At 35.2% G+C, this 26,446-nt stretch overlaps 4 protein-coding genes and 2 long non-coding RNA genes across 26 annotated transcripts; 2 read left to right on the top strand and 4 right to left on the bottom strand.

Moving 5' to 3' along the window:
- Window positions 1–938: 938 nt before the first annotated feature.
- LOC147792750 (uncharacterized) lies at window positions 939–3,568 on the bottom strand. The gene is made up of 3 exons (XR_015421038.1): window positions 3,551–3,568; window positions 1,764–1,891; window positions 939–1,200 (listed from the first exon to the last, which is right to left on the bottom strand). It is a non-coding gene; the product is annotated as an uncharacterized LOC147792750 (long non-coding RNA).
- Window positions 3,569–3,801: 233 nt separating this feature from the next.
- On the bottom strand, window positions 3,802–5,717 carry LOC111795556 (uncharacterized). 2 transcript variants are annotated; one of them, XR_002815218.2, is made up of 4 exons: window positions 5,379–5,717; window positions 4,554–4,681; window positions 4,021–4,176; window positions 3,802–3,946 (listed from the first exon to the last, which is right to left on the bottom strand). It is a non-coding gene; the product is annotated as an uncharacterized LOC111795556 (long non-coding RNA). The 2 variants fall into 2 exon arrangements; XR_015421037.1 differs by lacking the exon at window positions 4,554–4,681 and having other exon boundaries at window positions 3,807–3,946; window positions 5,379–5,711.
- A 169-nt stretch (window positions 5,718–5,886) lies between these two features.
- LOC111795554 (inositol diphosphatase DSP4) lies at window positions 5,887–9,817 on the top strand. Of its 19 annotated transcripts, none has more exons than XR_015421035.1 (8): window positions 5,887–6,282; window positions 6,383–6,476; window positions 8,014–8,071; window positions 8,159–8,202; window positions 8,291–8,472; window positions 8,696–8,815; window positions 9,333–9,417; window positions 9,660–9,817. XR_015421035.1 is itself a non-coding variant. In XM_023678053.2 (7 exons), the coding sequence occupies exons 1-6, from the start codon at window positions 6,017–6,019 to the stop codon at window positions 9,409–9,411; spliced, it is 723 nt and encodes a 240-aa protein (XP_023533821.2). In that variant the 5' UTR covers window positions 5,887–6,016; the 3' UTR covers window positions 9,412–9,417; window positions 9,660–9,817. The 19 variants fall into 19 exon arrangements, 9 of the variants coding, with proteins under 9 accessions (XP_023533821.2, XP_023533823.2, XP_023533819.2 ...); XR_015421034.1 differs by having other exon boundaries at window positions 9,552–9,817; XR_015421033.1 differs by having other exon boundaries at window positions 8,696–9,248.
- Window positions 9,818–10,531: 714 nt separating this feature from the next.
- LOC111795552 (1-aminocyclopropane-1-carboxylate oxidase 1) lies at window positions 10,532–11,954 on the bottom strand. The gene is made up of 3 exons (XM_023678046.2): window positions 11,779–11,954; window positions 11,146–11,706; window positions 10,532–11,042 (listed from the first exon to the last, which is right to left on the bottom strand). The coding sequence occupies exons 1-3, from the start codon at window positions 11,878–11,880 to the stop codon at window positions 10,770–10,772; spliced, it is 936 nt and encodes a 311-aa protein (XP_023533814.1). The 5' UTR covers window positions 11,881–11,954; the 3' UTR covers window positions 10,532–10,769.
- A 7,013-nt stretch (window positions 11,955–18,967) lies between these two features.
- LOC111795555 (small ubiquitin-related modifier 1) lies at window positions 18,968–21,623 on the top strand. Its single transcript, XM_023678057.2, has 3 exons — window positions 18,968–19,133; window positions 21,107–21,256; window positions 21,333–21,623. Exons 1-3 carry the CDS (start codon window positions 19,047–19,049, stop codon window positions 21,420–21,422), a joined length of 327 nt encoding a protein of 108 aa, XP_023533825.1. The 5' UTR covers window positions 18,968–19,046; the 3' UTR covers window positions 21,423–21,623.
- A 146-nt stretch (window positions 21,624–21,769) lies between these two features.
- Window positions 21,770–26,187, bottom strand: LOC111795550 (uncharacterized). Of its 2 annotated transcripts, none has more exons than XM_023678042.2 (9): window positions 25,633–26,187; window positions 25,245–25,386; window positions 24,872–25,162; window positions 24,644–24,791; window positions 22,890–23,822; window positions 22,559–22,797; window positions 22,405–22,478; window positions 22,155–22,278; window positions 21,770–22,072 (listed from the first exon to the last, which is right to left on the bottom strand). In XM_023678042.2, exons 1-9 carry the CDS (start codon window positions 25,686–25,688, stop codon window positions 22,040–22,042), a joined length of 2,040 nt encoding a protein of 679 aa, XP_023533810.2. In that variant the 5' UTR covers window positions 25,689–26,187; the 3' UTR covers window positions 21,770–22,039. The 2 variants fall into 2 exon arrangements, with proteins under 2 accessions (XP_023533810.2, XP_023533811.2); XM_023678043.2 differs by having other exon boundaries at window positions 25,245–25,376.
- Between the last annotated feature and the right edge of the window lie 259 nt (window positions 26,188–26,446).

Below are 26,446 nucleotides of genomic sequence, written 5' to 3'. Positions count from 1 at the left end.
AAAATGGGAGGCTAAACCAAACCCTAAAATGACTGTCGTTATGGTCCACGGATGTGAGTGTCCTTGAACTTAGACTTCCATCGTCTTTGTGTATACTATTATCTACACTTTCGATATCCCGACCAGCTAACTTTTAAAATAATTGACGACGACTTAAGAAAATCAGATATCATACGAAAACATATTAGCGGTATGTAAATTCAAAAGCAATTGTTATGGCTTGATTATTAAGAATGAAGTAGACATATTATTTTAATTATTTTTATATCGATATTTTTTAAAATATATATAATTTAAATTGCAATCTGAAAAATCTAAAAAAAAATCATTTCTTATGGAATAAATTGAAATTTGATTTTAGATAAATAAAAGAAAATCAAGTTTATCAAATATACTTAGTAGATGAACCATATTTTGATTTCTAAAATTAAAAAATAATATGTGATTCTCAATATTATTTTATAGTTAATTATTTTTAATTAAAAATATACATGGATGCCGTTAATTATTTAATAAATATATAATATGATTTTAAATATGAGTATGGTAAGGTTTGTATCTAACTATTAAAGCACATACTTTGATTATGAAATATTTTTTTAAATATAGGTAGTGGAAGGCTACCCGTAACTGAATTAAATATTTTAAAGTTTTATTAATTAAAATAATAATTTATTTATTAAGGAATTAAAAGAATCTATTTTGTTTAGAAATTAAAATTTCTTGGAGATTATAATGAATTGATTAATTATAAAAGTAAAAGAAAAAATAATTAAAGGAGGGGTAAAATGGTCAGGGGGATTAATTTGAGCCCACGAAAACACTGAGACAATGGGAAATCGAGAGTGGGGCCCACGAAAGGGACAGATTAAGCCTCCCCCACTCACCAACAAAATTATAGGAGAAAGGAAGAAAATGAAAAAAAAAAAAAAAAAAAAAAAAGTTTTTAATTAATTAATTTTTATTTATAAATATATTTATTATTATTTTTTAGTTTTGTTTTCACACTCTCTCTCTCACTCTCTCACTATCGGTGGACGCTCTCATTCGTCCTCCTGTCTCCCTCACGCGTCAACTTTTTTGTCTGTTGACCACGCGCCATTCGCCTCTAGCCACGTGTCGCGAATCGAGCTTCTCTTTGCCCATAATGTGCGTGAATCTTGGATGAACGCCACCATTGATCCCCTGCTATTTTTACAGCTGAACTCGGATGGGATATTTTTTTAAATATAGAAATAATATAATTTAAATAAATAAAAAGAAATATAGGGTAATGTCAAAAAGCATTTTAGAAAAATAGTGTAACCGTATACCATAATTAATCTAACTCATGTCCTATGTGTCCGAATAACTAAATAAATTGTGCCCAATATAGTTACGGTTTGCCACTAAAGATGACACAACACGTGGATGCGAAATCATATGATGAGCTTCCATATTGGTTGAATGTTGTTGAAAGTTTATTAAGGGCTCTCATAATGAGGGAAGGAAGAGGTTTGAATTTTGACCATTTGACGAACTCTCGATTTCTCTATTTCTTTATGGGGAATCTTGTTTTACCAAGCACCCCGTCCCCTACGCTTGTGCCACGTACATATACCTATTCCCATTCTTTATTTTTATTGACAATCTTCACAGGCAATAAAGAAAGCTTTTCTGTTTTCTTCCTCTATTCCTTTCCATTGCTCATTAATTAATTATTATATTCTTTTATTTTTGGCAGCATAGGGAGGGGATGAATCGTAGAGGGATGTAATCCATACCTCTTATAATGGTTATTGAATAGTCCGAGTTGTTCAGGTAATATGAACACATGTAGTTATCCAAGCCCACAATGCTGATTTCACGAGATAACAAATGAAATTCGATTCATAAGTTAAGCTTGTATAACCTGAAGTTGAGAAATAGAAAGCATAAGCTTACATTCATAAAAACTTACTTTTTATACAACTACGAAGTTCAAAAACAAAACACAAACTGATCCGAACTAAATCTCTATCTCATTCGTATAGCACACAACATATTAAGCATTTCACCAAGAGGTTTGAATTCGAGACACTTTAGGCCAGTCTCATATCCAAACTTCGAGCCAGTAAAGGCAAGAATAAATAAATAACTTCAATACTACAGGAATGGTAGAGTAGGGAATAAAACAGTGAAATAAATAATGATATAGTTATAAAAAAAAAGAACAGTAGTATAGAACTATTCTTCTATACTACGAACATAATACAAAAAGTGTTCTCCTCAGCTGCAAACCGCCTCCAAGAGGCGATTTTTTGAGGACGATCAAATTGAAAAGGATTAAGGTATGAAATGACATGAAAGGAAGAAGTTGCTGACAAAGCATGATTAGCATCGTTATGTAAAAAGGCAGGCAGTTGGCAGTTGGTCAAGGAAGTTAAAGCAAGCATCAATAATTGAAATGAATAGGTCAAGTAAAGCAGCAGAAGTCAGTACTCAACTAAGCATGAAGGTAAAAAAAAAATAATCATAATAAAGGTCGCCTTCAAACCAGTCTTTGGTACTATAGGGATATTCGATATTTATTGTCCTCAAAACTTTAGACCAAAATTAACCAAAAAGATCTAGGATGGGTCATCCAACAAACTTTATTGCCTCTAGTCAAAAGCAGGCTGAGACATATCTGTGTTGGCGCTCCTGCTGAATCCCAATATTGAATACCTAATTTTTCTTTTCCACAAGCGAAATGGGACGGAAAAGTTGACAATGAGATGAGAATTTCAACATGAAACTGCAGAAGCCGAATGTACAAAGTTTTTGGAGACTAATTTGTTGTAGTAACTATCAAGATGATTCTAAACAGAACCAGGATCAAGAATTTCCTACATTTTAGAGTGAAGTATCGTCCGAAGTTAAGTTTATGTTAACAAGATTGAAATCAAATACTTGGATGATGCATTAGTCAGCCCTTCCTCTTACTGCCTCACAGCTCACTCTTCAGAAACCACCCCATTTACTCCATTGTCTTTCACTTCAAAGTTAGACTCGTACACAAGTGAAGATGCTATCACAAGGCTTGTGACAGACAAAGGCATTCTATTCAGTAGTTCAACGTAACCAATTTAAAGAACACAATCCAAGCTTCCAGAGCATGATTGGTTCAAGGACATAATGACTATAATGAATAGGGTGTGGATAGAGGATTAGATTGTTAGGAATCACGGATTTCCACGGATGTCCACTTAGAGTATACCATGGCTTTGCTTTTGGTTTCCCCAAAAGGCCTCATACCAATGGAGATGTATTCCTTACATATAAACCCATGATTATCCTCTAAATTAGCCAACGTGGGACTCCCTCCCAACAATCCTCATCATATATGATCACCAGGAGCTAGGTATAAAATACCCCCAGCTTCTTGATGGGTACACGTAACCTTAACTAAAAAAGACCCATCTGTGTTGTATTTCCCTACCACATGCACTATCGTGAGCATTACTTACATATATTTGAGCTAAAGACGCATCCCTACATAATTTCTATTCTAAAATGGTTAAATTACTAATTAAACCGCAAGAACCAGCACCTTAATTGTTCCCTGGCTAAAAGGATTTTTTTTTATTGATGACTTCAGGTATGTACAACAAGAGAGTACAGAGAATAGAAAGCATTTTCAAAGCTCTACCGGACCAGATATATATATATATATATATGATATAGTTTACTATATATAGCTTTACCAGATTTAGCCATCTACTATATATAGCTATTTACATATATAGTTTAGCTTTACCATATATAGCTTTACCAAATAGCTTTACCCATATAATCTTTTGACCAAACTATAAATAAGTATCAGCGGAGCCTAACGACTATCACTCTTCCAGCAAACAGCACTGATGAAATTAGATCCCGCATCATCCTCCACATCACCTGCATCAGGTGAACCAAATTTATGCGAAGTCAGCTGTCTGGAGATTTCCTGAGACAAGAGGCAACACTTGTGTTATGTTCTAAGATAAAGAATGGAGAGCCACGGTTTTGAATATAAATAACCTTGTGGTAGACAAAGACTTCGTTTGTTTCACTGCCGCAAGCAATGTATTGGTTATTTACTGTCAGACCAACAAAGTTTTTCTCATTTGTATGGCGTCTAAAGGTACGAACCTATTCCTCCTTATAAAAATCCCAGGACATTTTAGCTTGCAATTCCTACCAAAGAAACGAAAGAATTCAGAAACATTTGCAATTTATAAGCACACAAAGGAGTAAAATAAACCAACTAGGCTAATTTTTTTAAAAGTAAGAAACCAAGCTTTCATTGAGAAAAATGAAAGAATATACAAGGGAAACAGAACAAAACGTCCCAAAAGCTACAGAAAAGAACTTCAATCCAACAATATCAAGTCAATACCATAATTACAGAAAGACCCACAAAGAGCCATTAAACTTAACCATCTCCTAGTCCTCATCACAGACCGCTCCAAATATCTACAAATTCTATTATTTCTTTCAACCCAAATCCCACACAAAATAGCAAAGAAACTTCCAATTTAGAATTTATGTAAATGCAAAACAGATGCACTGACCCTTGATGATTAACCCCTTGTAAAGCACGACGAAAGAGTTCAATGGGGGTGGCAGTTTTTGCTATTTGATGAGCTGAAGTCTTCTTCAGTATCTACAATGTGGTACAGAAAAATCGTATCATGATAAGCTGCATTTTCAAATAAATCATTTTAAGACAAAGATGGTCATACTTTGTTCGCCAATTTGTATACATTAGACTACTAGAACTCACTTTCGATTACAGTAAGAGAACATACATGGATTAAGTATATTTATCTGATAAAATAATATTCTAAAAAAAGAATAATGAGATCGGCATCTGCATACCTGCTTCATTAAATTCTAACATTTTAATGGTTGCTACAAATTTTATAAAATTCAATGCTTAATCTGCATCATCAATGAAATTAGTCAAGAATATTAATAGAAAAAAGAAATCACAGGCCAAAAAGTGAAAATTATAAATAACAGAAGATTTCTTTGTATAACAGGATGATATTGCTATATGAAACTATAATGTTCAACTCATCGCCAAAGAAGATTAAAAAATAGGAAACTATTATTTCACTGAACTTCCACAAGGTAGTAATCTTATTCATCGACCAGTACACGATTGTATAAGCAGACACAAAAGCAAGGCACAGAAACCGCACAATATAAGTAGAGTGATCGAAAATTTTCCTATCTCAGACCTTGCCAGGACACTTTGTTCAGAGTTTTCGAATAGTTTCTTCCTCAAGACGGAAAGTAAGAAAATTAAGTAATCCAAAACACAGTATAAATCCATCGATCGTAACAAACGGTACATAAAAACGCCAAAAACAATTGAATTACAGAAAACAAACCTTATCAAGCGAGAAGTTAGGAAACAGCTGGTCGGAGGTGAGATGCTGAGAGCAGCAAGGGAAATCGCTCTTGTTATGGAGATGAAATGATGCACATATAGCAGAAGCTATGGCCACAAGCAGTGAGGATCGCATCGCTAATGATCTGAATGCAAATCGGGCAGAGGAAGTCCTTATCCAGCTGAGTCGGAGCCTCGGCGAGTGAGCAATCGGGAATTGACGATGCAGCTGGCTCCGACTTCACCGCAGGAACTAAGGCTCCGGTTGATCCCTCCCCCATCGACCTTTCTGAGGACCGAGCTGTCGGAGGGAGAGCGAAGTAGGAGAGAGAGAGTGGAAAGCGGGAAGAGAGAGTGAATGGAAGATGAAGAATGGGACCCATGTTAGTGTTTGTGAGGGTCACAACGCCCCACGTGATCATTGGCATGTACGACGTCGTTATCGTTGCCATATTTTTTTAGCTTCACTGTCAAGAAAGAAATAAGGAAAAGAAAAAGAAAAAGAATAAGAAAAGGAAGAAATGGAATATCCGTCTTGATCCCAAAGCCTTCTTCCTTCCCGCGCCATCTCTTCCCTATAAAGCCGCAGTTTGAACACTCTCAGTTTCTTTCTGTTCATCTTTTTCTTCTTAAGCTGTAATGAAATTTGTAGAGCAGAGCTTGAAGCAACAGTCGGAACAGATATGCAAGACTGTTGAGATCGACGTAATTGATCACCATCGCACTGCATCGTCGCTGGTCGAATTGGAAGCTTCTGAAGATTGCGAGAGGGATGGACCGGATGGTGACGGCCTCTATATTCCTCCCCTCAACTTTTCCATGGTTGATAATGGCATTTTCCGCTCCGGCTTCCCTAATTCTGCTAACTTCTCCTTTCTCCAAACCCTAGGCCTCCGTTCCATTATGTATGTATTGTTCTGCTTGTTTACGATTGAGTTTCTATGTTTGGATTTTCTGTCTTTATGATGAACGGATTGATGAATTTGCATCGACTTATGGATGTAGATGTCTATGTCCGGAGCCGTATCCGGAACACAACATGGAGTTTCTCAAGTCTAACGGAATCAGATTGTATCAATTTGGAATCGAGAGCTATAAGGTGCGTTTCCGTTCATTTTTGGACTCTCCTTTATTATAGAATTTCTGATCTCAGTTAACAACTCAACGATAAAAACTGCTATATTTGAATTAGGAAATGACTGCGTTAACTGTAGATGTTCAGCGTTTACATTACAGCACGTAGTTTAAGTTATATGGAATTTCACCAGGGAACGCATGGCGCAATTCGGTATGGAGTTGTTTATCGCATAATTCAGTTTTCCTTTACAATTACGAAGTTCGATTAAGAGTTTGCATCGTTGAGTATCAAATAAGTTTATAAGCTTCCATTAGGGCAGAAGTCTAGATGTCTCGGGCATTGGAGGCTTTTTGAACTTATATTTGTTTCGATCTTCTGCATGATTTTAATATTAAGCTTTAGTCCTCGATTTCTGTGATGAAAAGTATATGTCTAAGGTTAAGTTATGTCTGAAATTTTGTCTAATCATTATGTTTGATATTCACACTGCAAAGCTGTTCTAATTGCGGGAATTGTGCTTACCAAAGAATTGATTTAGAATCAGATTGATGAAAAAAATTCAAAAGAAGCATCAGAAGTCGCTTATGAGAAGTGAAAATTCATTAAGGAAAATTTCTAATTGGCCACAGTCTCTTTAAGTTGAGATGCAGTCGGGAGAAATGCATTTTGAAATGATGGAACGTGGTTTTAGTTCTTCATCTCTGCATCTTCACCCAAACGTTAAATCTAATCAACGCTAGACCATCGATATAGCTGATGGAGATTGATATTTGGAATTTGAAAATGTTGAATGCTTAGATGCCATGGGTTACCTTTTGAAGATATAAGATTTATGATGAATGACAATAGATTTGAATCGGCAAACTAATTTTCTCAGGCAATAAGAAGATATCGATTTCATCTACTAGTGTTATTAGCTGTATCGTAAGTTCTAGCATATGTTGATTGGTTTGATTACTAACGGTTTCATGTGATCTTAAGCTTGGGAAAATACTGACTGTGTAATGTGTTCTAAATTTAGGAAATTCGAGGATTTTGGTCATCATTTTTCATTTATTTGTGATTTGAACATTTACTTCATTGCATCCTCACTATGCTGTGAGTGAACATCTGTAAGTTCCCGCATCGGTTGGGGAGGAGGTGGATTGTAAGATCCCACATCGGTTGGAGGTGTGGAAGCCTCTTCCTAGCAGACGCATTTTTTAAAAACCTTGAGGGAAAGTCCAAAGAGGACAATATCTGTTAGCGGTAGGCTTGAACTGTTACAACATCATTTTAATCCATCCTATTAGTGCCTCAGTGCTTCAATCTTGATCAAATTGTCATTGTTTATGCCTCAGTTATGGAGGCCTGATTTATGATAATGTTGCATCAGCCTGCTTGTGATCTTTTCTGGTTTCTTTAAGTGGTATACTGTGATGCTATATGATTATGTTCCCGTTGAAATGAGAATACGAGTGAAATATGTCTGACTCTGCTGGATTGCACAGAAATACCAATATAGCTTTTGGAGTTAGTTTTCTGTCTTTTATATTGGTATTATTGTTTGGGTTTTCAGGAGCCTTTTGTGAATATCCCAGATGATATGATTCGTGAAGCACTGAAAGTTGTCCTTGGTACTACTGAATATCATCTTAAAAGTGATTGACTAGAGTATTAGTCTTTTAAGATTGTTGTTTCTTAATTAAATTTTCTCAATGCAGACGATAGAAATCATCCAATCCTCATACATTGCAAGAGAGGAAAGGTAGTCACTGTGTTTCCCTCTATGCTTCCACATCCCATGAATCCAAGTTCACTACTCTCTTTACCTAGAAACCCTTCTCTCTGTCCAGCATCGTACAGGTTGCCTTGTGGGATGCCTGAGAAAATTGCAGAGGTGGTGCCTCACTTCTGTGTTTGATGAGTACCAGAGATTTGCAGCTGCAAAAGCAAGAATTTCAGACCAGAGGTTTATGGAATTGTTCGATGTCTCCGACTTGAGGCATCTTCCCATGTCATTCGCATGCTCAAAGAGGTGAAAAATTATTGTACTGAAATGCTTTCTGTTTGTTCTTTGGCAAATGCAGAGGACAGACTTGTGCTGGAGGAATAAAATGAAAAAGACAGTAACTCCTGAAATTCCTCTTAGTAATTTAGAGAATTTTCTTTTCTTTTCTTTTCTTTTCTTACCCTTAGAGTAATGACGCATGTTTACATTTGTACACTTCTAGGTATTCTAAACTCTTGTTCTATATCAGTCTGTTTGTTTTTGTAAAGATTTCTTTGGTGGTTCGGGTGGCATTCATTAGACGACTAGGGAAGCAGCAGAAAACATTCACACACCTCAAAGTCATAGTGAGGTTAATCTAATAGTTGAGGTAAAAGGAATTAAAGTTCTCAAGTTAAGCATATTTTTAACATTCAATCACGGTTTACCATAGGTACTATATTTGACCTTTTATTATAGATAAAGATCTTGTATCTATTTACGGTTCTTTCTACTTCTTTTGTAATTTATTTTATGATTATAAATAGAGAATTTCACGATCATTTAGGTGGGATGGTTTTAACAAATATTCTCATTCATCACCTTCCAAGTTGTTTCTATTAATGGTTGGGAGGGAGTTCTACACTAGCTAATTTAGGGAATGATCATAGGTTTATAAGTAAGGAAATACATCTCCATTGATATAAAGCATTTTGGGGAAGTGCAAGGCAAAACCATGAAAGCTTATGCTCAAAGTAGATAATATCATACCATTGTGGAGATCCATGATTCCTAACCGTTTCTTTCCTTAACTATTATAAAAGGTAAGCCAATTTGCATGTTGAAGAACACTATAATGTAATGTTGAGTTATATTTGGAACAATAAAATGCTAGCTACAATTTTCAGCTGTATGATCATCTCTGGTTCGTTCCAAGACGAAGAAGCAGCTGGAAGTGTCAGTGGAAAAAGCTCGACGACCACTTAACCAAAGGTACACTTTATATACCCACCAACCAATAGTTCCTCTCATCTTGATTTCTTATGGAACTCTTATTGGATCCATTCATTGCACTGGGAACCGTGTTCTTCATATGAAATGATTATTCTGAACATTATGAATTTCAGTTAAATCTTGATGAATGATTGGAGAGGCATCTCTTAAGTGGATAGTGGCTTAGTTTAGGGCCAATGAGTAGGAATTCCATTAACCATATTGACTGTCTTCATTTTTAGGTTTGATGCCAATGATCACGGGCAATCATTGCATAGTTGGTAGTGTTGATGAGTTGTATTCTACCTTTGCCAATTTATAATGATTACTTACTTCTGCTTGTTTGCCCTTTGCAATATTCGGTCAAAGTCAAGCTTATGTGGTGTAAACTTCACTCAAATTCTATCGACCTGTAATTTTTCTTCATTAAAATAACACTTTCTTGAAACATAGAAACATCCTGTCTTTAAAAAATATTAAGGATTTGTTAGGCCAAAATTCACTTTTGTGATCTTGGAATTTTTTCCTGCCTATATCTTACCAATAAATTGACTTGACATTTTCCGTATTGCCGCACAAACAATGGATCTGTATGTAGAACTAACGAGCCACCTTTCATCAATAGGGAAAATACCAACAAAAATTAATTAAAACTGTATTCTATTGGTTCGAGTTTATTAGTGTCATTTATAGTGGAAAAGATTTTGATATCATTATTTAGCCTAAAATGAGTTTTGTTTTCTAAAATCAGATAATATGAAAGTCACTTTTTGCTTCTGTAGCTACAAGCTTTTTGGTCGGGTCACCGGTCTACAAAAAAAAAATGATGATATGAAGAGCCTTTTTATTTTGAAACAATAAAGGTAATAATACTAAAAAGAAAAGCTAAGTCATATTATGTGTGTATATATAAAACCTTTTAGAGACAGATAAAAAAGAGAACTTTAACCTTAAAGTTTTAATAATTAAATTATGTATTATTTATTGAGTTGAACTTTCTTTTTCTATACACTTCCAAAAGCCCCACTTATAACAGAAAACATTCAATTTTGGATGAACTTTCCACGTCAACTCACTTTCAGTATTAAATAATTAAACAAAAAAATCTTAAATATACTAAATAAAAACCACACTCATTTCAAAACTTTACATTAAATCACTAACCAATCCATTCCATTTCAAGCTTACAAATACTCATTTTAAACATACACATAAACAAACCCCATTTTTCACCATACAATATATTATATAATATATATATATATATATTATATATATTCTTATTCCAATGAGTTAAGTTTAAAATAACACACATAATTATGGTCATATATTCCCCTGAGTTGATGAATCAATTAGTTGGATTCCACAGCTTTCATGGCTTCAAACCTTGGCTCCTTGGCCTGGAATTTCAGCCCTGCATACAGCTTCATGTAGTCTTCAAACACGAACTTTGGGTATAATACTTCATTCTTCTCCTCACCCTCTTTCCCCACCAGGGCCGGCGCTGGGTATATCACTGCGTCGCTCCCGGGGTTGTAGAACGATGCTAATGACATCCTCCCTTCCCCGTCGCGCTGCGCTATCACTCGGTGCAGCACGCTTTTGTACTTCCCGTTCGTGATCACCTGCAACGTTCATCCCATTTAAGCGTTTCTTTACTCATGGGTATTGATGATCATAGGTGTAAATATTATTCTACCGTAGAGAGTTGTGATTCCTAACGATTACCTCTAGCTGGTCGCCAATGTTGACGACGATCGAGTGGCGGAGCGGTGGCACGTCGACCCATTGGTCGTCTTTCAGCAACTGGAGGCCACTCACCTTGTCGTCTTGGAAGAGGAGGATGATGCCACCGGCGTCGGTGTGGGCTCGGAGGCCCTTGATCAGATCCGGCTTAGGACAAGGTGGGTAGTTGCTAACCTTGGTGCCAAAAGTGGGTCCTTTAGATCCATAAAACACATTCTTGAGGTACCCTTTTGGGAGCCCAAGATTCTCGCAAAGTAAATCCAAAAGCACTTCCGCAAGCTTCTCCAATTTGGCAGCAAATTCCTTCATGACGGCTCTGTATTCGTCGTCCAAGTCCGGCAAGTCGGCGATGTTGGAAACCGGGAGATGGCGGAGGAAGAAAGTGCTTTCCCAGTCAAGATCGTTGACCTCCACCTGAACCCCATCTAACCCTTTACTCTCCACCAGCTCCTTGAACCTCTGTTCCATACACTTCTTGTAGTGCTGTTTCGTTAGCCTCTCCACTTTGTCCAGAAACTCTGGCTCAATCCCATGGTTCAAAAGCTGCAAAAATTACTCGTGTTTTAATCAGTTGAACTATACAAAAAAAAACCCGAGTAAACGAGAGATTATTACCTCGAAAAAGCCCCAATTTTCACAGGCGTCTTTGATTTTCTCCAAGATGGGGGCTCGTTCTTCGCCATTAAGCTTCTCCAAGTTGATAATTGGGAACTCCATTGGTGCAAAATTAGAGCTTTTCTGGTTGTTGTTGTTGTTGTGTGTCACTCTGTTTTGCTCTGTGTGGGGTTTGTTGGAGGAGGGGCGAAGGGTATTTATAGGGGAATTTTGAAGGATGATTAGTGGAAATGGGAATAATAGGAAGATTTGTGAAAGCATAAAACGACAAGTTGGGGCGTGGCTGGTTCAACAATATCCACAGGGGAGAGGACCCACACCCGATGGCTAAGCCATTTTGACTCACTAAGCCAATGGAGTTTGTTTGGGTTGAAGCCTTGAAGGGATGCCAATGGGGATTTGCTTTGAAAATGACTGCACCAACCTAGCTTCCCATGCCATTTCCCATCCACCCCAACCACTTACAATAACTTCCCTCACGACGCTAAACCCTTCTTTTGTTCTCGGGACCTCTTCAGAATCTACCCCGCTTACTATTAATATCTAGGTCGGTTTGATAACGATTTCGTTTTTAATTAAGGTTTAGGGTTCGATTTGAATGTTGGTCTAGTCCAACGAATGAACCTCATGTACACAGAAACGATTAGATGTCTTAATCATTGAGCTATGTTCATGTTGCAAACGATGACTAACCCTATTGGTTTAACATGTAGTGTAAGCCTATCTGAATCTCTAACCTTAAATAAATTGTGTTCTATCTAACTATAACTGGTCAAGCCCTTGAGTGCCAACGAGGAAGTTATGTCTCAAAGGGGGGTCCGTATTGTGAGATCCCACGTTGGTCAGAGAGAGAAACAAGTGACAGCGATGAGTCAGACCTTGGAGGAGAATAGATTACGAGATCTCATATCAATTGGAGAGGGGAAAGAATCACTGTTTATAAGAGTGTGAAAACATTCTCCCTAACAAACATGTTTTAAAAACCTTAAAGGGAAGCTCGAAACGGAAAAGGAGGACAATGTCTGCTAGTGGTGAGCTTAGACTGTTATATTAATAGTTGAAATAGAAAGGCGGATTATATTTGAAAATATTGGATAATTTATATTTAAAAAATGACAATAATATAAAAAAAAAAAAAAAAGTGGTAGGAATGAATTTATATAATATCTCACAATCAAAGATAAATAGCCTCTCATACCGAATATATACTAAGCTTTCAAATAAATTCTCACTAAACAAATTTAAAATTTATTAAAAAATTAATAGATCTATTTTTTTTTCTAAAATTATAAGTAAATAATATATATTAATAAAAAGGTGAATATTTAAAAAAAAGATACTCTTTTTGTTAATTTAATATTAATTTTATGAGCATTACGAGATCAGAGTGGCTGCTTTTTTTTGCAGACAATGCTTATTGCTTTATTTATTTATTTATTTATTTATTTATTTATTTATTTATTTATTTATTTATTTATTTATTAGATCCATTCAATTTAAGACAAAAAGACTCATCTTCATTACTTTATTAAATTTAGGAAAGCTACCAAAGCAATATTAAAAAGCTAATATAATATATTATAAATTAAATTATAATTTTTATTTTGTACTTTGTTTTTAGCTTATTTCTAATTGATCAAATTCCGACCCTATGCTCCATAAAATTTAACTATGCTATTAATATTGTCTCAATTGAACTATACTCATGTTGATAATTTATTAATTATAAGGAGAACCATCTATAAAATAATAAAATATTACATTTTGAATGAAGAAAAAAAATCGAACCAATAACGGATAAAGAAATAAATGGCTACTAAATTGTTGAGGTCGGCCGTGTCGATAAAGTTGAGTGCATAAATGTGTTAGTTGATTATATATATATATATATATATAAAGCCAAGAAAAAAGGAGATAAAATTGAATTATGATATAGGGGCCACATAAATATACATGAACAATTAAACAATTGAATGCATCATTTGAGTTTGGTTATATATTTGTGTTCATGGGTTTTCAAATTAATTTTTTTTACCATGTTTGTATTTAGTTGGATTTTATAGTTTTTGATACCGTGTGAAATCGTAGATCGTTCGAGTCTTGCATAAAATTGCTGAAAATTTGCAAATTTAGTCTATCCTCAGTAGGTGGTCATCGGTCATCGTAGGTCTTGGGTCTTGCATAGATCTTGGTTGAAATCGCTAGAAACGAGTGTATGAACTTGTAGGCCATGTCGATTTAATTTGTTGTTAATTCTGCTTAAAATATTGGTTTGGTCTCTCGAGATTTAGATTGACTTGATTATTCATGTTGGGAGTGTGTTGTTCGTTCGTCATGGGTCTCGCTAGATGCTAGATCTAAGCGTGTGAATAGTTCATTTTAGTTTGATGATGGTCGGGGTATAGAGAGAATATGAAATATATATGATATATATATATAATATAAGATTGATATTTAAGGAATTCATAGACCAAAATAAAATAAAAAGAGTTAGAAATGGATACATTAAAATAAAATAAATCAGATCTTGTCGCACCTTATGAAAGAAAAAAACAACAAAATTGGAGGCAACAAGATCTATAATGATTAGAAAATGGAATTTATTTTTAAAAATAAAAAATAAAAAATAAAACTCTGACATATTCCATTCATATATGAATAAATCCAACAAAATTACCTTACCTTGCTTCATTTAAATTATAATTTTTCGTTCTTCTTTCAATAATTCAATGTCCCGATTTGATTTGAAACTTCATATATATAACTTTTATCTATTGCTTCGTTCTCCTCTCCAATAGATGTGAGACTTTACAATCCATCCCAAGATCTATTACGTATCGCTATCAGTCTCACGTTTTAAAAACGCGTATGTTAGGGAGAGGTTTCCACACCCTAATAAGGAATATTTTGTTCCCCTCTCCAACCGATGTGGGACCTTACAATCTACTTCCTTGGGGCCTAGCGTCCTTATTGACACATCGCCTGTTATCTGGCTCTTATACTATTTGTAACAACTCAAGCTCACCACTAGCAGATATTGTCTGCTTTGACCCTGTGATGTCCCACGTTGGTTGGGAAGGAGAACAAAACACCATTTATAAGGGTGTGAAAACCTTCCCCTAGCAGAAGCGTTTTAAAGCTTTCAGGGGAAGTCCGAAAGGGAAAGCCCAAAGAGGATAATATCTGCTAGCGGTGGATCTAGGCTGTTACAGACCTGTTACGTATTGTTGTCAGTCTCTCAATTTTAAAACGTGTCTACTAGGAACAGGTTTCCACATCCTTATCAGAAATGTTTTGTGTGTCTTGATAGTATAAGTAGTAACTACGAATTCTTATAAGTTTTTTTAACCATGGTCTCGATTTATTCATATACCTCAATTTTACTTGAATATGGATTAGGAGAACGAGATCGAGAGTGCAAGTCCCCCGCAATATTGGACCCAACAGCCATTTATGCTTTCGCCCTCACTTTCTTTTTCTTTTTATTATTATTCTCTTTATTTCTTTATTTCTTTATTTTGTGGGTTCGATTGGACGTATTTGATCGGAAAGCTTCCCATGTGCAGTGGATTAGCATTGGCCACAAAAGAAGCCTGCAAACTCACTGTATGCTTTTCTAATTTTCTTTCCATTTCTTCCGATAATCTAAAGTTTTTACGACTCGAACAAATGATTTAGGTCTAAAAAATAATCAAACTCGACCAAATCGAACCAATGATCTTTCAGTCAAAACTTTCAGCCACTTTATTACGATTTCCTCAAATAATTTCTCGACCCAAAATGAACAATTTAACGTCATCTTTCGATTTACGGCATACTCTACCTAGTCGTTTTTTCGTTGGTTGACTATTTTACATGGTTAGATAGGAAGAATTTAATTAAGCTTGGTACATTGATTAATTTTTACTTAGAGGATCTGTCTCGCTCATTCTCATTAACTAAAGTTGATAATTTCTCGACATTAACTTTAAATTAATTTCGTATTGAAATAGGATACGTAACATATTATATATGACTTTATAATGTCACCGTAAACATCTTTGAGGATATTAATAAATACTATAATTATTTTAGTTTTTTTTTTTTAAAAAATCCTAACATTAACTCGTTTGAAGACATTTATTAGCTTTTGATACGTATAAGTAACCATAGTAGAAAAATAAAAATATTAAATTTAATTTCGTAAATTATTCAACATATTTGACATTTTAAAAAATAACAGCTATATTAAATATAAAATTTATTATATATTTAATTGAATCTAAAATTTTCAACATTTTGTCTATATTTATTTATTTTTAAATAAAAATTTATGAACTAAAATTGTAATTCAATTCTACAATATTTAGAAGGGAAGAATTTAAAATTTTAATTTTTGAGTCGATAACGTCTTTTGAAGCAAACAACTTTTAAAAATTGGGTCAGGTACCCTGTATCTACTTTCCGTTGTAACGAGAATTTTCTTTTCGAGTGGATTAATCTGTATCACAAAAAAAAAAAAAAAAAATAATAAAAAAATAATAAATAAAATTGGCATAATGATTTAAAAATTGAAAGGTTTTCTTATTCCGTTTGTATTGTTGGAAGAGGTAGACAAGGAACGTGCAAAAGATGGGGCTGTGATTTTCTTTTCTTTTTTCTTTTTTTATTTTTATTATTTTTATTTTTATTTTCTCCAAAAGTTAATTATATTTTTCAGTTCCGTATTCAATATTATTATTCTTTTTTCATGTATAGTCTTATGATATTGAAATTGACGTCCATTTAAAAATTGTTAAATCCCATTCCATAAATATTATTTTTATTAATGTATTTTTTTTCATTTTATTAATTAAATAATAATTATTATACAATAAAAAACTATATTTTTCAAAAAAGTTAAAATCTACACGAAAATAAGATATAAATATAAAAAAATATATTTGGACTCAGAAATTAAGATGTATCTAGAGGTGACACGTGTGTTTATTTTTCACAAATAAACACTTTTTTTTTTTTTTTAATTAATAGTAATGTATTCAAAATTGGAAATTAGAACCAAATTTAGACTTTCCCTTTGAATAAAACAGTTATTTATAAGCATTTGACCGATATTCTTTCACCTGTTATTTAATTATTTATTATTTTTATTTGACAGCATTTATTCAATTTGGTTTTCATTTTCAAATCAGTTCAAGAACAGTACATTAAATTAAATGAAATTAAAAACATTATAAAAAATAATAATAAATTAAATCATATAATTGACAAACATATTTTAAATGTTTTCATAATTTAAAGAAAAAAATAAAAAGAAAATTACTAATCACGCCAAAAATATTTATTTATTTATTTTTGACCGACCCAAAATATAACCAATATATATTTATTTATTTAAATTGTAAAATATTTAAAATGTATACTTAATTAATATGTAAAATTTGACTATTATAAGGATAAAAACAAAACGAATTAAAATTGTTATTCAGTAAAATATTTTTTAAACATTAGGTGTGGGTCTTCGTTAAATTATGTGTTTTTTGTGTCCTTATTTGCAATTAATTAATTTGTTTGTTTTTATGGTCAACTTTTTTCTGTAGTCAATGAAAATAGTCAAAATTTCAACTTGTGAGCCAAGAAAAATCATGGCTACCATTTTGCTCGGAAACTTCTTAGTTTCTGAAATGTCTGTGTCACTCGTTAGGTCAAGAAAATATGTTTTTAATTTTATAAATAAAACAAAATAGATTTTAATTATTTCATAAATATAGTCATTTTCGTGATATTTCAACCAGTATATTTCCAAGCTAAGATTAATATGGAAAGAGAGTGGCCTAGATTTTTGCATTTGGAAATTCTTTAAAAGGATAAAAATAACCTTTTATAAAAGTTAAAACCACTCTCTCCCTGATAAATACGCTTTAAAACATAAAGTTTTAAGGGAAAGTTCAGAAAGATAATGTTTGCTAGTGGTGGGCTTACACAGAGCGGGAGAAATCATTTAGAAAAAAACACCGAGCGAGGGAAAACCCATTAAGGTAAATATCTAAATAGGACAATATTTGCTAGTGGTGGGTATAGACAGACTAATAAACGATTTGTTTTACCAAATAATTTAGGCTGTTAAATTCTCCCCTAATTACTTTTTACCCTTACAAACCATTTCCAACCGAGCTCTTAGTTTAGAGCAGTGGAATTATGTTTATGTTGACAATAATAGAATATCTTATAAACGATTTGAATAAAATAGACCGACTAATAAGCTCTAATATGTTTATTTGTGACGTCTAATCAATCTAATATCTTATAAGTACATTTTATTTTTATTTATTTATTTAGAAGCATGGGGTGATGAAATGGAGAGTGGAGAGCAACGTGGGGAAGGCGAAAGTTGCGGATTCAAAAACTGAAGCAAAGGGGAATGGGTTTGAGATTGATTATGTTTGGTTGCCTAAGCAAAGCCTAAGTGGGAATCACAAGGACCACACCCTTTGCTTTCTCATTAACTCTTTTCCCCCTAAATAATACATATGGACCACCTCCCAATAGTTTAATGCCATATTGTCTCGATCATCCGTGTCTCTATTATTCGTCTACGAACCCATCACGCCCTAAAACAAGGGAGAAAAAATCCATTCGGTCCTTTTTTCTATGTGGGCCTTATCTCGAGTAGGTTGAGAAAAATCAAATCAAGTTAAAACAGTCTTGTAATAACTCTTGCCCATAATTCAGAATCTGGGTTCAGTACCCGATGCCCATGGCATTCCTGTGCATCCCCCTGTGACGTGGTTTAACTGACCCTTGCCTAGAATTTGGATCAAGATTTAGAATCTAGATTTAACACTCGATGACCGTGACATTCCTATGCTTTCCTTGTGACATGGTTTAATCGTCTTGTTGTGACTCTAGACTAGAATACAGATCAGGATTCAGAATCCAGATTCAACACCTGATGGTCGTGACATTCTTGTGCATTCCCTATGACATGGTCACATTATTTACTCATCATTTTAGACAGTATTTAGTTTATTTATTTTTATTTATTTTAAATTTTGAATCTCCTATTTGGGCTGGCACACCCTTAGTTACTAGTTGGGCCCATAGTTGAGTATAGAGCCCAATAGTTTCAGCCGGGCGGCCCACCGGCCCACTATCACTAAGTTGCTCTGATATTATATATATATATTTATTTACATCGATATATGAATTATTTTTGTTACTCCTTGTCACGAGGCGGAAATCGGAATATTTGAGCCCTAATTTCTGGTAAAATCGGCCAAGATTGAAGAATGTCGGGTGTTGCAAACACGCAGCAGGAGGAAGACAAGAAGCCTAATGATCAATCGGCGCATATCAACCTGAAGGTCAAAGGCCAGGTTGGTTTCTTTCTTGATTACTCTGTTCGATGGCCTTCTTATGGTTGGTTTTTGCGAAATTTTCATGCTCTAAGGCTTTGATTTTGATCATTTTTTTTTTCTTCATGTTTTTTGGTTACTTGACGTTAGGTTCTCTTATGTTCTCTTTTAATATCACTTTCGGCTGGGTCGGCTAGGTAGTGGACGATGAAGTAGGAGTGTAAATTATAGGATTGTAGGGTTTTATTGATCACTATAATTCGCTCTATGTTCTCTATTATTGAATCGCTTGCCGGTTGTTCGCAAGAATGAAGCCGGAAAATGGAAAAAAAAAAAAAAAGTTTCTTGTTATATATGCAATTATATGTTACAGTTGCGATGACAGGTGCGATGTTTAAATTTTGGTTTTTTTAAAATTTATTATTTTTACTTTCGTTCTCAGAATCTAGCATTCTACTTTCCGTTTTTGGAGCAATATTTGCAATTTGTTGGCATTCAGACTGTTCCTTTTTTTTTTTTTTTTACTCACTCTGGGAGCTGGGAGTGTGTTTCCCGTGGATGGACAAGATTGAGTACTGGTCCTCATGTCCTACACCGGATAAGCTAATGGTTCTTTGATGTCTTTCTAGTATAATGTTCATTGGGATGTATATGCTCTTGTGGATTGAATACCTGCTGGGCTGTAGCCTTACTGAGTACTAACAGCGCATTTACCGTTTCTTTTCCTTCTAAATAATGCTTTTGGGGTGTTTGTTTTCCATGAACACTAAAGCATTTGGGGGTTTTCTCTGAAGCTGGGTAGTGTTCTTTTGTTCATTTTGTTGGAATGCATTGAGAAATGTCTTTTTTTTTTTTTTTTTTTTTTTTAATATCACGTCCAATGGAGTGGCGTTGGTGTATTTTAAAGATTCAATTGAATCAAACCCTTGAAAAATAGAGTAGGGTTCATCACAAGTCTTTCACTATTTCAGTGAAAGGTTCTGTTTTCCCATAAAGACAATACGATGAAATCTGACACATGCCTAAGCAGCAGAAGAGGTAAGACATTCTGCAGCCATCTCAAACACATGGCAGGGAGTTGTACATCTGTGCATTTTTTTATTATTACCGAAACGTGCTGCCTTGTGGTCTCTGTTGTGATTATTGATACAAATGATGGTGATTTAATTGGAATGTTGTGTTGTTTCTTATTAGGCTAAATTATATAAAAAAAATTCCTTGATTTTGCCATTTGTTATAAAAAATACCTATATATTTTTTAAAAGTTTTAATATTATCATTAAGAGTGTTGGATGTATAGTTCTTTCCTATTTAATCAATCCATAGAAGTGTCCCGCTAGCATGTCGTTTCTAATAATTATCATGTTGATTTTCCATCCAATATTCTAAAGAATTTCTACTTATGCTAGTTTTGTAATCATTATTAAATGTCAAAAGTAATATTTCAACTTTCGAAATAATATAATTATTTTCTAAACAAAGGATGAAGTTGGTGTTCCTTCTTATTAAGGCAGGGAGAGAAAGGTGATTGAAGTTCCTATGAATCCTTAGCTCCGTTCTGTCTCAATTTCTTCTGTCCAGGAGTGATTGACACAATCTTTTTTCTTGTCTCCCATCAAATTTCCAGGGAGTTGTCCTTTTCATGCTCTCTGATCTTTCTGTCTTCCCTCTGACACATGTTCCAGTTTCCTTTATCTTCTTTGTTTCACTACATATATTGTCGTTTCTTTTCACCCTCACTCCACTTTATCAAGTTCTTTTTGCAATGATCGTGCTCCTTTTTCCTATTCTTTCTAGTTCTTATTTACACCAATTAGTTGAAATCAATTTATGGTTGGAGATATTGATTTAGGAAGATTGTAATATTGATTCCTTTTGTTAGCTTGTTTACTGTACCACTCTTGTACATTTTTTCATTTATCTTCAAGAAACCAGTTTGTATGCATGAAAGGCATAATAACCTCTCTTAGTCATCGCTTTTTGATGTGCCATAGGATGGAAATGAGGTTTTCTTTAGGATTAAAAGGAGCACTCAGCTGAAGAAACTGATGAATGCTTACTGTGATCGACAATCCGTGGATCTGAACTCCATTGCCTTCCTATTTGATGGTCGTCGTCTTCGTGCCGAGCAAACTCCCGATGAGGTATACTTTTCTCTAATTTAAACAGATATCCAATACCAAATTCATATATTTTTAACAAAAGCATGCAACTTCCCAGCTAGAGATGGAGGATGGAGATGAGATTGATGCAATGTTGCACCAGACCGGTGGGTCTACCCTTTGGAATACATGTTCTACGGCTCTGTAGATTCGCAGAAGACTTCCCGAAGTAGTAACTTAAAATGTGAACACTTTCGTTGACAAGGGAGAAGATCTAAGTTTAATCTTTTGTTTTGAGGTCTATATTATCTTCTCGGATCAATTGTTCTTTTTAAAGCTTTGGAGGTACATGGGTGTGTATTTTACTTGAACTTTGTACTTAGTTTAATGGTTAAAGGCTCTTTTTATTCTTCTTTTCTTGTAGTTTCATAATTTAGAAGACTTCAAGAATTAGACAATAATAATAAAAAAAAAAAAACAAGACTTTGAAATGGTTTTTATTCTCATTCAAGGTAGATCCAGCGCAATTGCGACAATCATGATTCCAGAGGAACATAGTGTCCGAAAAGTGTAGGAATTTCTATATCCTTCAATCAATCAATGATGTTATATACGAACACTAGTTTTACATGTTATCTACATCCCGGTTATATACATCTTCACGTTATCTCAATCGGTAACCGAGGGAAGGTTATGGGAAGGACCAGAGTATAAAGCTGTACAACTCGAACTACTCCGTATCGGTATAATTAGACTGCCTCCTCCGGCTAAGATGTGCTGCTCGTGTGTGGTGTCTTTCGACTGAAATGTACCAAATCTGCACTTCTAATCCATGTGAACTTTGCGCCTTTCCATGGACTGTGATCACAGTAAAATCATTGGACAAAGAACTACATTCATTCATTACTGCTTATTTTCAGCAAATGAGATAGAAAATAACCTTGCCGTACATACGATTCAGGCGTTGGGACATTGATACGCGTCTACGGCTGCTCGCTTCCTGCTCTGAGCCTCTTATTGGACCAGTTAATCTTTCAAAACATTCCTGTAAATGATTATAGATGCTATTGCATCACGGAAGAAGTGATGGTCAGTGTGAAGTTTTATTGAACATCCCATGAAAGACCAAGTTCCAAAAGGAAAATTTATCAGATTATCCTATTAATCAACAATAGAACAGAAAAGCCTACCTGAGCCGATGTCTGTTGCAAGCAGTGAAGAACGCAACAAATCCATTTAATATGCTTCTAAGAGCTCGAAAGACCTGAAGCAAAGAAATCGACACAATAATTGCAAAGTTGCCACGATAAATAACACGAGTGGTAATTGTTTGCTGTGTAGTACCTGAGAGAAGAGATCATCCCAAAGCATACGCCACATGGAAACCTCAGACGCGACAACCGTTACCTCTGAAACAGATGCAACTTGAAAAACACTACTGATAAAATGTTGTACGTCTCGGAACATTTCATAAATGCCCGAGCATATGTACACGACCAAACTAGCTAATGAGAGGACTGCTCGGATCGGAGCATACAGTAATTCTGAAATGATCCACAACACAGGAAGCACAATCATTGTTACTGCAAAGAAAAGAAAAGGGATCAGAAATCTCATGAAAGACCGTCTTCACTGAAAAGAAAAAGACTACGTGTCCTACACGATATAAACTTACCGCAGCTCCATAAGGTCGAGGAAATGAACCACAATGGCCAGAGCAAGAACTCAATTATGTCAACAACTAGGCCGCAACAAAATTCAACCACATCCCAGATCACTGAAAAGAAGTTCCCGAAAACTTCGATGAAAGTACTACAAACAGGAAGAAGGAATCCTAGAAGTTCCATGACAGGACTTGCCAATGGTTGAGCCATAATTGAAAGGAAAGATCTTGTGGTACGCGAAATAGTAAGAAACCACTTAATAGCTTTCTCAAAGTTGTGTAAGAACAACATTGTTCCCAAGTACTTAATCCTCGATACCATCTCCCAAGTCTCTATCCAATCGAAAAACGGTCCACACAAACGAGAGGCTGCTGCCTTCAAAAGTGGGACGTTTTTGTATAAATCATAGAATCCTATGAGAACAGTGATTACTGATACGAGAACATATAGAGCTCTTGCAAAAGGGCACATCCAAGGCCGATAGATGTTACAAAACACCGGGTAAGATTGAAGGAAGATCACCCAAGATGGAAGACCAGCTTCTAACAACGTGAGCAACCGTAGATCAGACATTATTATTTCCTTCAACTTAAATGGAAGGTCTCGATCGTCAAACCGAAACAAAATTAATACGTCTTTGTATTGTGTAGCCTCAACTACATCTTGACAATCGGAATCATAAGCCTCTGAGACACTTAGCAAATCACTATTTCTGTTTTCCATCTCTTCCCGAAGGGTATCATCTTCATTCATTGGGTCAATAAATTGTGTTACTTTTCTTCTCTTATTAGGTCCAGTCGCAGGAGGTGTCTGTAGCGAATTTGTGCTGTCTACTGCTGTGGTCGAATCATTATTAATGTATGAGTTCTTGTAGGAGATAATCTCGTCCTCGTAATTGTCTTCAACATCTGGGACATCTTCTTCAGCATCATAGAAAATTTCTCCTGAAAAATGGCATTGAAAATGAAATGTATAAGTGGAAACGTTCTAGGCCATCACAGATGCCAGCCGCAGCAGCCATCTGCTTCTCGGTAGCTACGGGCAAAGATGTGCTTAGCATACTAATGAAGTTTCTAAATAAGAACGGGATAAAACCCACGGTATACTATTTTACGATCATTTGCAGGCAATATATAATTCATTATATTAATCTAGAGATGCAAATAAAAACAATTTGTTGAAGAGGTATAGGGAGTGTGCTACACATCAGTCTCACCAACTAGAAATAACACTAGACCCTCAGAACGTTATCAGTAGATCATCCTTGATATTGAAAACAACCAAATGACTAAACGTAACCGCCCGATACTATCGCTAACAAATGTTGTCCGCTTTGGTCCGTTACATATTGTCGATCAGCGTTACGGTTTTAAAACGCGTCTACTAGGAAGAGGATTTCACACCCTTGTAAGAATTGTTTCATTCCCCTCTCCAACCAACGTGGGATTTCACAATCCACCCCCTTGGAGCTCCAGCGTCCTTGCTGGCACACCGCTCGGTGTCTGGCTATGATACCATTTGTAACAGCCTAAACCCACCACTAGCAAATATTATCCTCTTCGGGCTTCCCCTCAAAGTTTTCAAAGGCGTCTGGTAGGAAGAGGTTTCTACACCCTTATAAGCAATGTTTTGTTCTCCTCTCCAATCGATGTGGGATCTCACACTAAAGCACTGTTCTAAGCCTCTCCACATGAACAACAGAACAAACATACTCTCATTCCTAGTATGATCTGGGTCAGAAGTAACCAGAAACACAAACAACTACCTGTGACTGATTCCAAATAAGTCTTCAACAGCTGCCCATCTGAAGCTAAACCCGTGAACCAAGAAGATATGCTCCCAGCAGCTTGAGATATGCAATCAAATTCCCATCGTTGCATATATTTAGCCTCTATGGCCAGAGAGGTATCCGTCTGCAGGTGAAATGTAAATCATTGAACACGGACAACTACACGACAGCCAATACCAAAGCATGAGAAGGAAATGTTGGTACCTGAAGCTCATTCAAGTAGTTTATACCTCTAACATTGTTCCATGAAACTTCAAAAACAATAAACCCATACAATGTCCTATGCAGTTCATTGTTTAGAACAAAAGATTTTCCAAGATTTTTCACAGGAGGCATAGGAAGCAGAAGCTTCTTCTGAGACAATGTTACAGCATTAATCAATGGAAACCATCGCAAAAACTTCTTTGGTTTAGTCTTTTTGGGCCTCTGGTAAGCCACCCGTTCACTATTCCTATCCCTCCGTGCTTTCCTGTTTGCAAAAGGAGACAGCCTCGACTGAAAATGAAAGAGTATTTTAGGTCTGACCATAAGAACAAATCGATAAACTAAGCTTAACAGGATTGATGTTGATATAGACCTTCGTAACCATCAGCTGCCACAAGCGAGCAGGGCGCGAACCAAATTCTCTCAACCATGGCCGATTGTCCACTAAGACATAGAACTTTTTACTCTCAGCCGCCAAGAAGAGGCTAAGATCAGAGAGATAAGCCTGCAGGTCGCTGAATTGAGGAACGCGTGAACCAAAAAGGGGGAAAACAGTTAGACATTGAACAAATATACTATTCACCAACCATTTTAATCGGATAGATACAGAAACTTGTCTAGAAATCAATACAATTGAACTAATTAGAGAGAGAATCAGAAAATCAAACATGACGAACGAGAATTCATTCAAAGCAAAACAAACAAACCAAATGAATTCCGTTTCTGCAAAAGAAATCAAGCCAAAGAAACAAAAACCGTACCCGATTTGCAAATTTGTCAAAGGAAACACACAACGAGCCTCATCAGTATTCCCCATGAACACCACGCTTGATTCCCCAATCACCACCAATTACAGCTCTCGCAAACGGCACACAATTTATAAAGACGAACGCATGCAACCAACGCATGGTTATGCATCATAATACAAACAGAAACGCAACAAATTAAAGACGAAAACAGAGGGGACTCCATAACAAAAAAAAACAACCACCGCCAAATTTCATCCCCAAAATGCGAGGCGGTCAGAAAACAGAAGAGGAAGAAGAAAAAGAGTAAAGAAACCGAGAGAATTGCTTTGATTGGAAGGCGAGAAGAAAGGGCGAAAGGTGGAAGCCAGGCATATCTGTTGGTTATCTAAAGGAAGTTGAAAGGAGAGAAGCATTGGGATCTGGCAGTTCCCGCCATGGATAAAACAGAGAGAATCAGAGATAATGGCGAAGGAGAGAGGGAAGGTCGGGTGGCGCTGGCCATGGAACTTCACCGCCTCGATCGGGTGCGGACAAGTCTAGCAACACGCCATCTCAAACTCTATATTTAGTTCTTCCTCTCTTTTTTTATATATATATTAATTTAATCTTAATTTTCCTAATCAAATTTCAAACATTTTAATTTTTTAATTTTTTAATTTTTTAATTTTATTATTATTATTATTTTTTTTTATTTATTTTTTTTTTTGTAGAATACATGAGAACCAGAGAATGCCCCAGATGATATGAAAATACAAATTTTCATAAAATCGAAGAATCGATAATATTTATAATTAATTTGAGAATCTCGGTCTGTTTATTCTTTATC

This window comes from Cucurbita pepo, chromosome 5 (genome assembly GCF_057944985.1).
Source record: "Cucurbita pepo subsp. pepo isolate OVF chromosome 5, ASM5794498v1, whole genome shotgun sequence".
Taxonomy (NCBI): Eukaryota; Viridiplantae; Streptophyta; class Magnoliopsida; order Cucurbitales; family Cucurbitaceae; genus Cucurbita; species Cucurbita pepo.
The sequence above is the reverse complement of the archived record's forward strand: the minus strand, read 5'-3'. Positions and strand labels throughout refer to the sequence as shown.

What these genes read in the sequence shown, in the direction of transcription:
- LOC111795554 (XM_023678051.2), top strand. Translation starts at nt 6,017, where the DNA reads ATGAAATTTGTAGAGCAGAGCTTGAAGCAACAGTCGGAACAGATATGC. An exon ending in TTGGAATCGAGAGCTATAAG is followed by an intron (nt 6,477 to 8,013) that starts GTGCGTTTCCGT and finishes TTGGGTTTTCAG; the next exon opens with GAGCCTTTTGTGAATATCCC. An exon ending in TACATTGCAAGAGAGGAAAG is followed by an intron (nt 8,203 to 8,290) that starts GTAGTCACTGTG and finishes CTCTCTGTCCAG; the next exon opens with CATCGTACAGGTTGCCTTGT.
- LOC111795552 (XM_023678046.2), bottom strand. Translation starts at nt 11,880, where the DNA reads ATGGAGTTCCCAATTATCAACTTGGAGAAGCTTAATGGCGAAGAACGA. An exon ending in AAAATTGGGGCTTTTTCGAG is followed by an intron (nt 11,707 to 11,778) that starts GTAATAATCTCT and finishes TAATTTTTGCAG; the next exon opens with CTTTTGAACCATGGGATTGA. An exon ending in ACATTGGCGACCAGCTAGAG is followed by an intron (nt 11,043 to 11,145) that starts GTAATCGTTAGG and finishes TGAACGTTGCAG; the next exon opens with GTGATCACGAACGGGAAGTA.
- LOC111795555 (XM_023678057.2), top strand. Translation starts at nt 19,047, where the DNA reads ATGTCGGGTGTTGCAAACACGCAGCAGGAGGAAGACAAGAAGCCTAAT. An exon ending in ACCTGAAGGTCAAAGGCCAG is followed by an intron (nt 19,134 to 21,106) that starts GTTGGTTTCTTT and finishes GATGTGCCATAG; the next exon opens with GATGGAAATGAGGTTTTCTT. An exon ending in CCGAGCAAACTCCCGATGAG is followed by an intron (nt 21,257 to 21,332) that starts GTATACTTTTCT and finishes GCAACTTCCCAG; the next exon opens with CTAGAGATGGAGGATGGAGA.
- LOC111795550 (XM_023678042.2), bottom strand. Translation starts at nt 25,688, where the DNA reads ATGGGGAATACTGATGAGGCTCGTTGTGTGTTTCCTTTGACAAATTTG. An exon ending in TTGACAAATTTGCAAATCGG is followed by an intron (nt 25,387 to 25,632) that starts GTACGGTTTTTG and finishes TCCTCAATTCAG; the next exon opens with CGACCTGCAGGCTTATCTCT. An exon ending in GGGATGATCTCTTCTCTCAG is followed by an intron (nt 22,479 to 22,558) that starts GTACTACACAGC and finishes TCTTTGCTTCAG; the next exon opens with GTCTTTCGAGCTCTTAGAAG.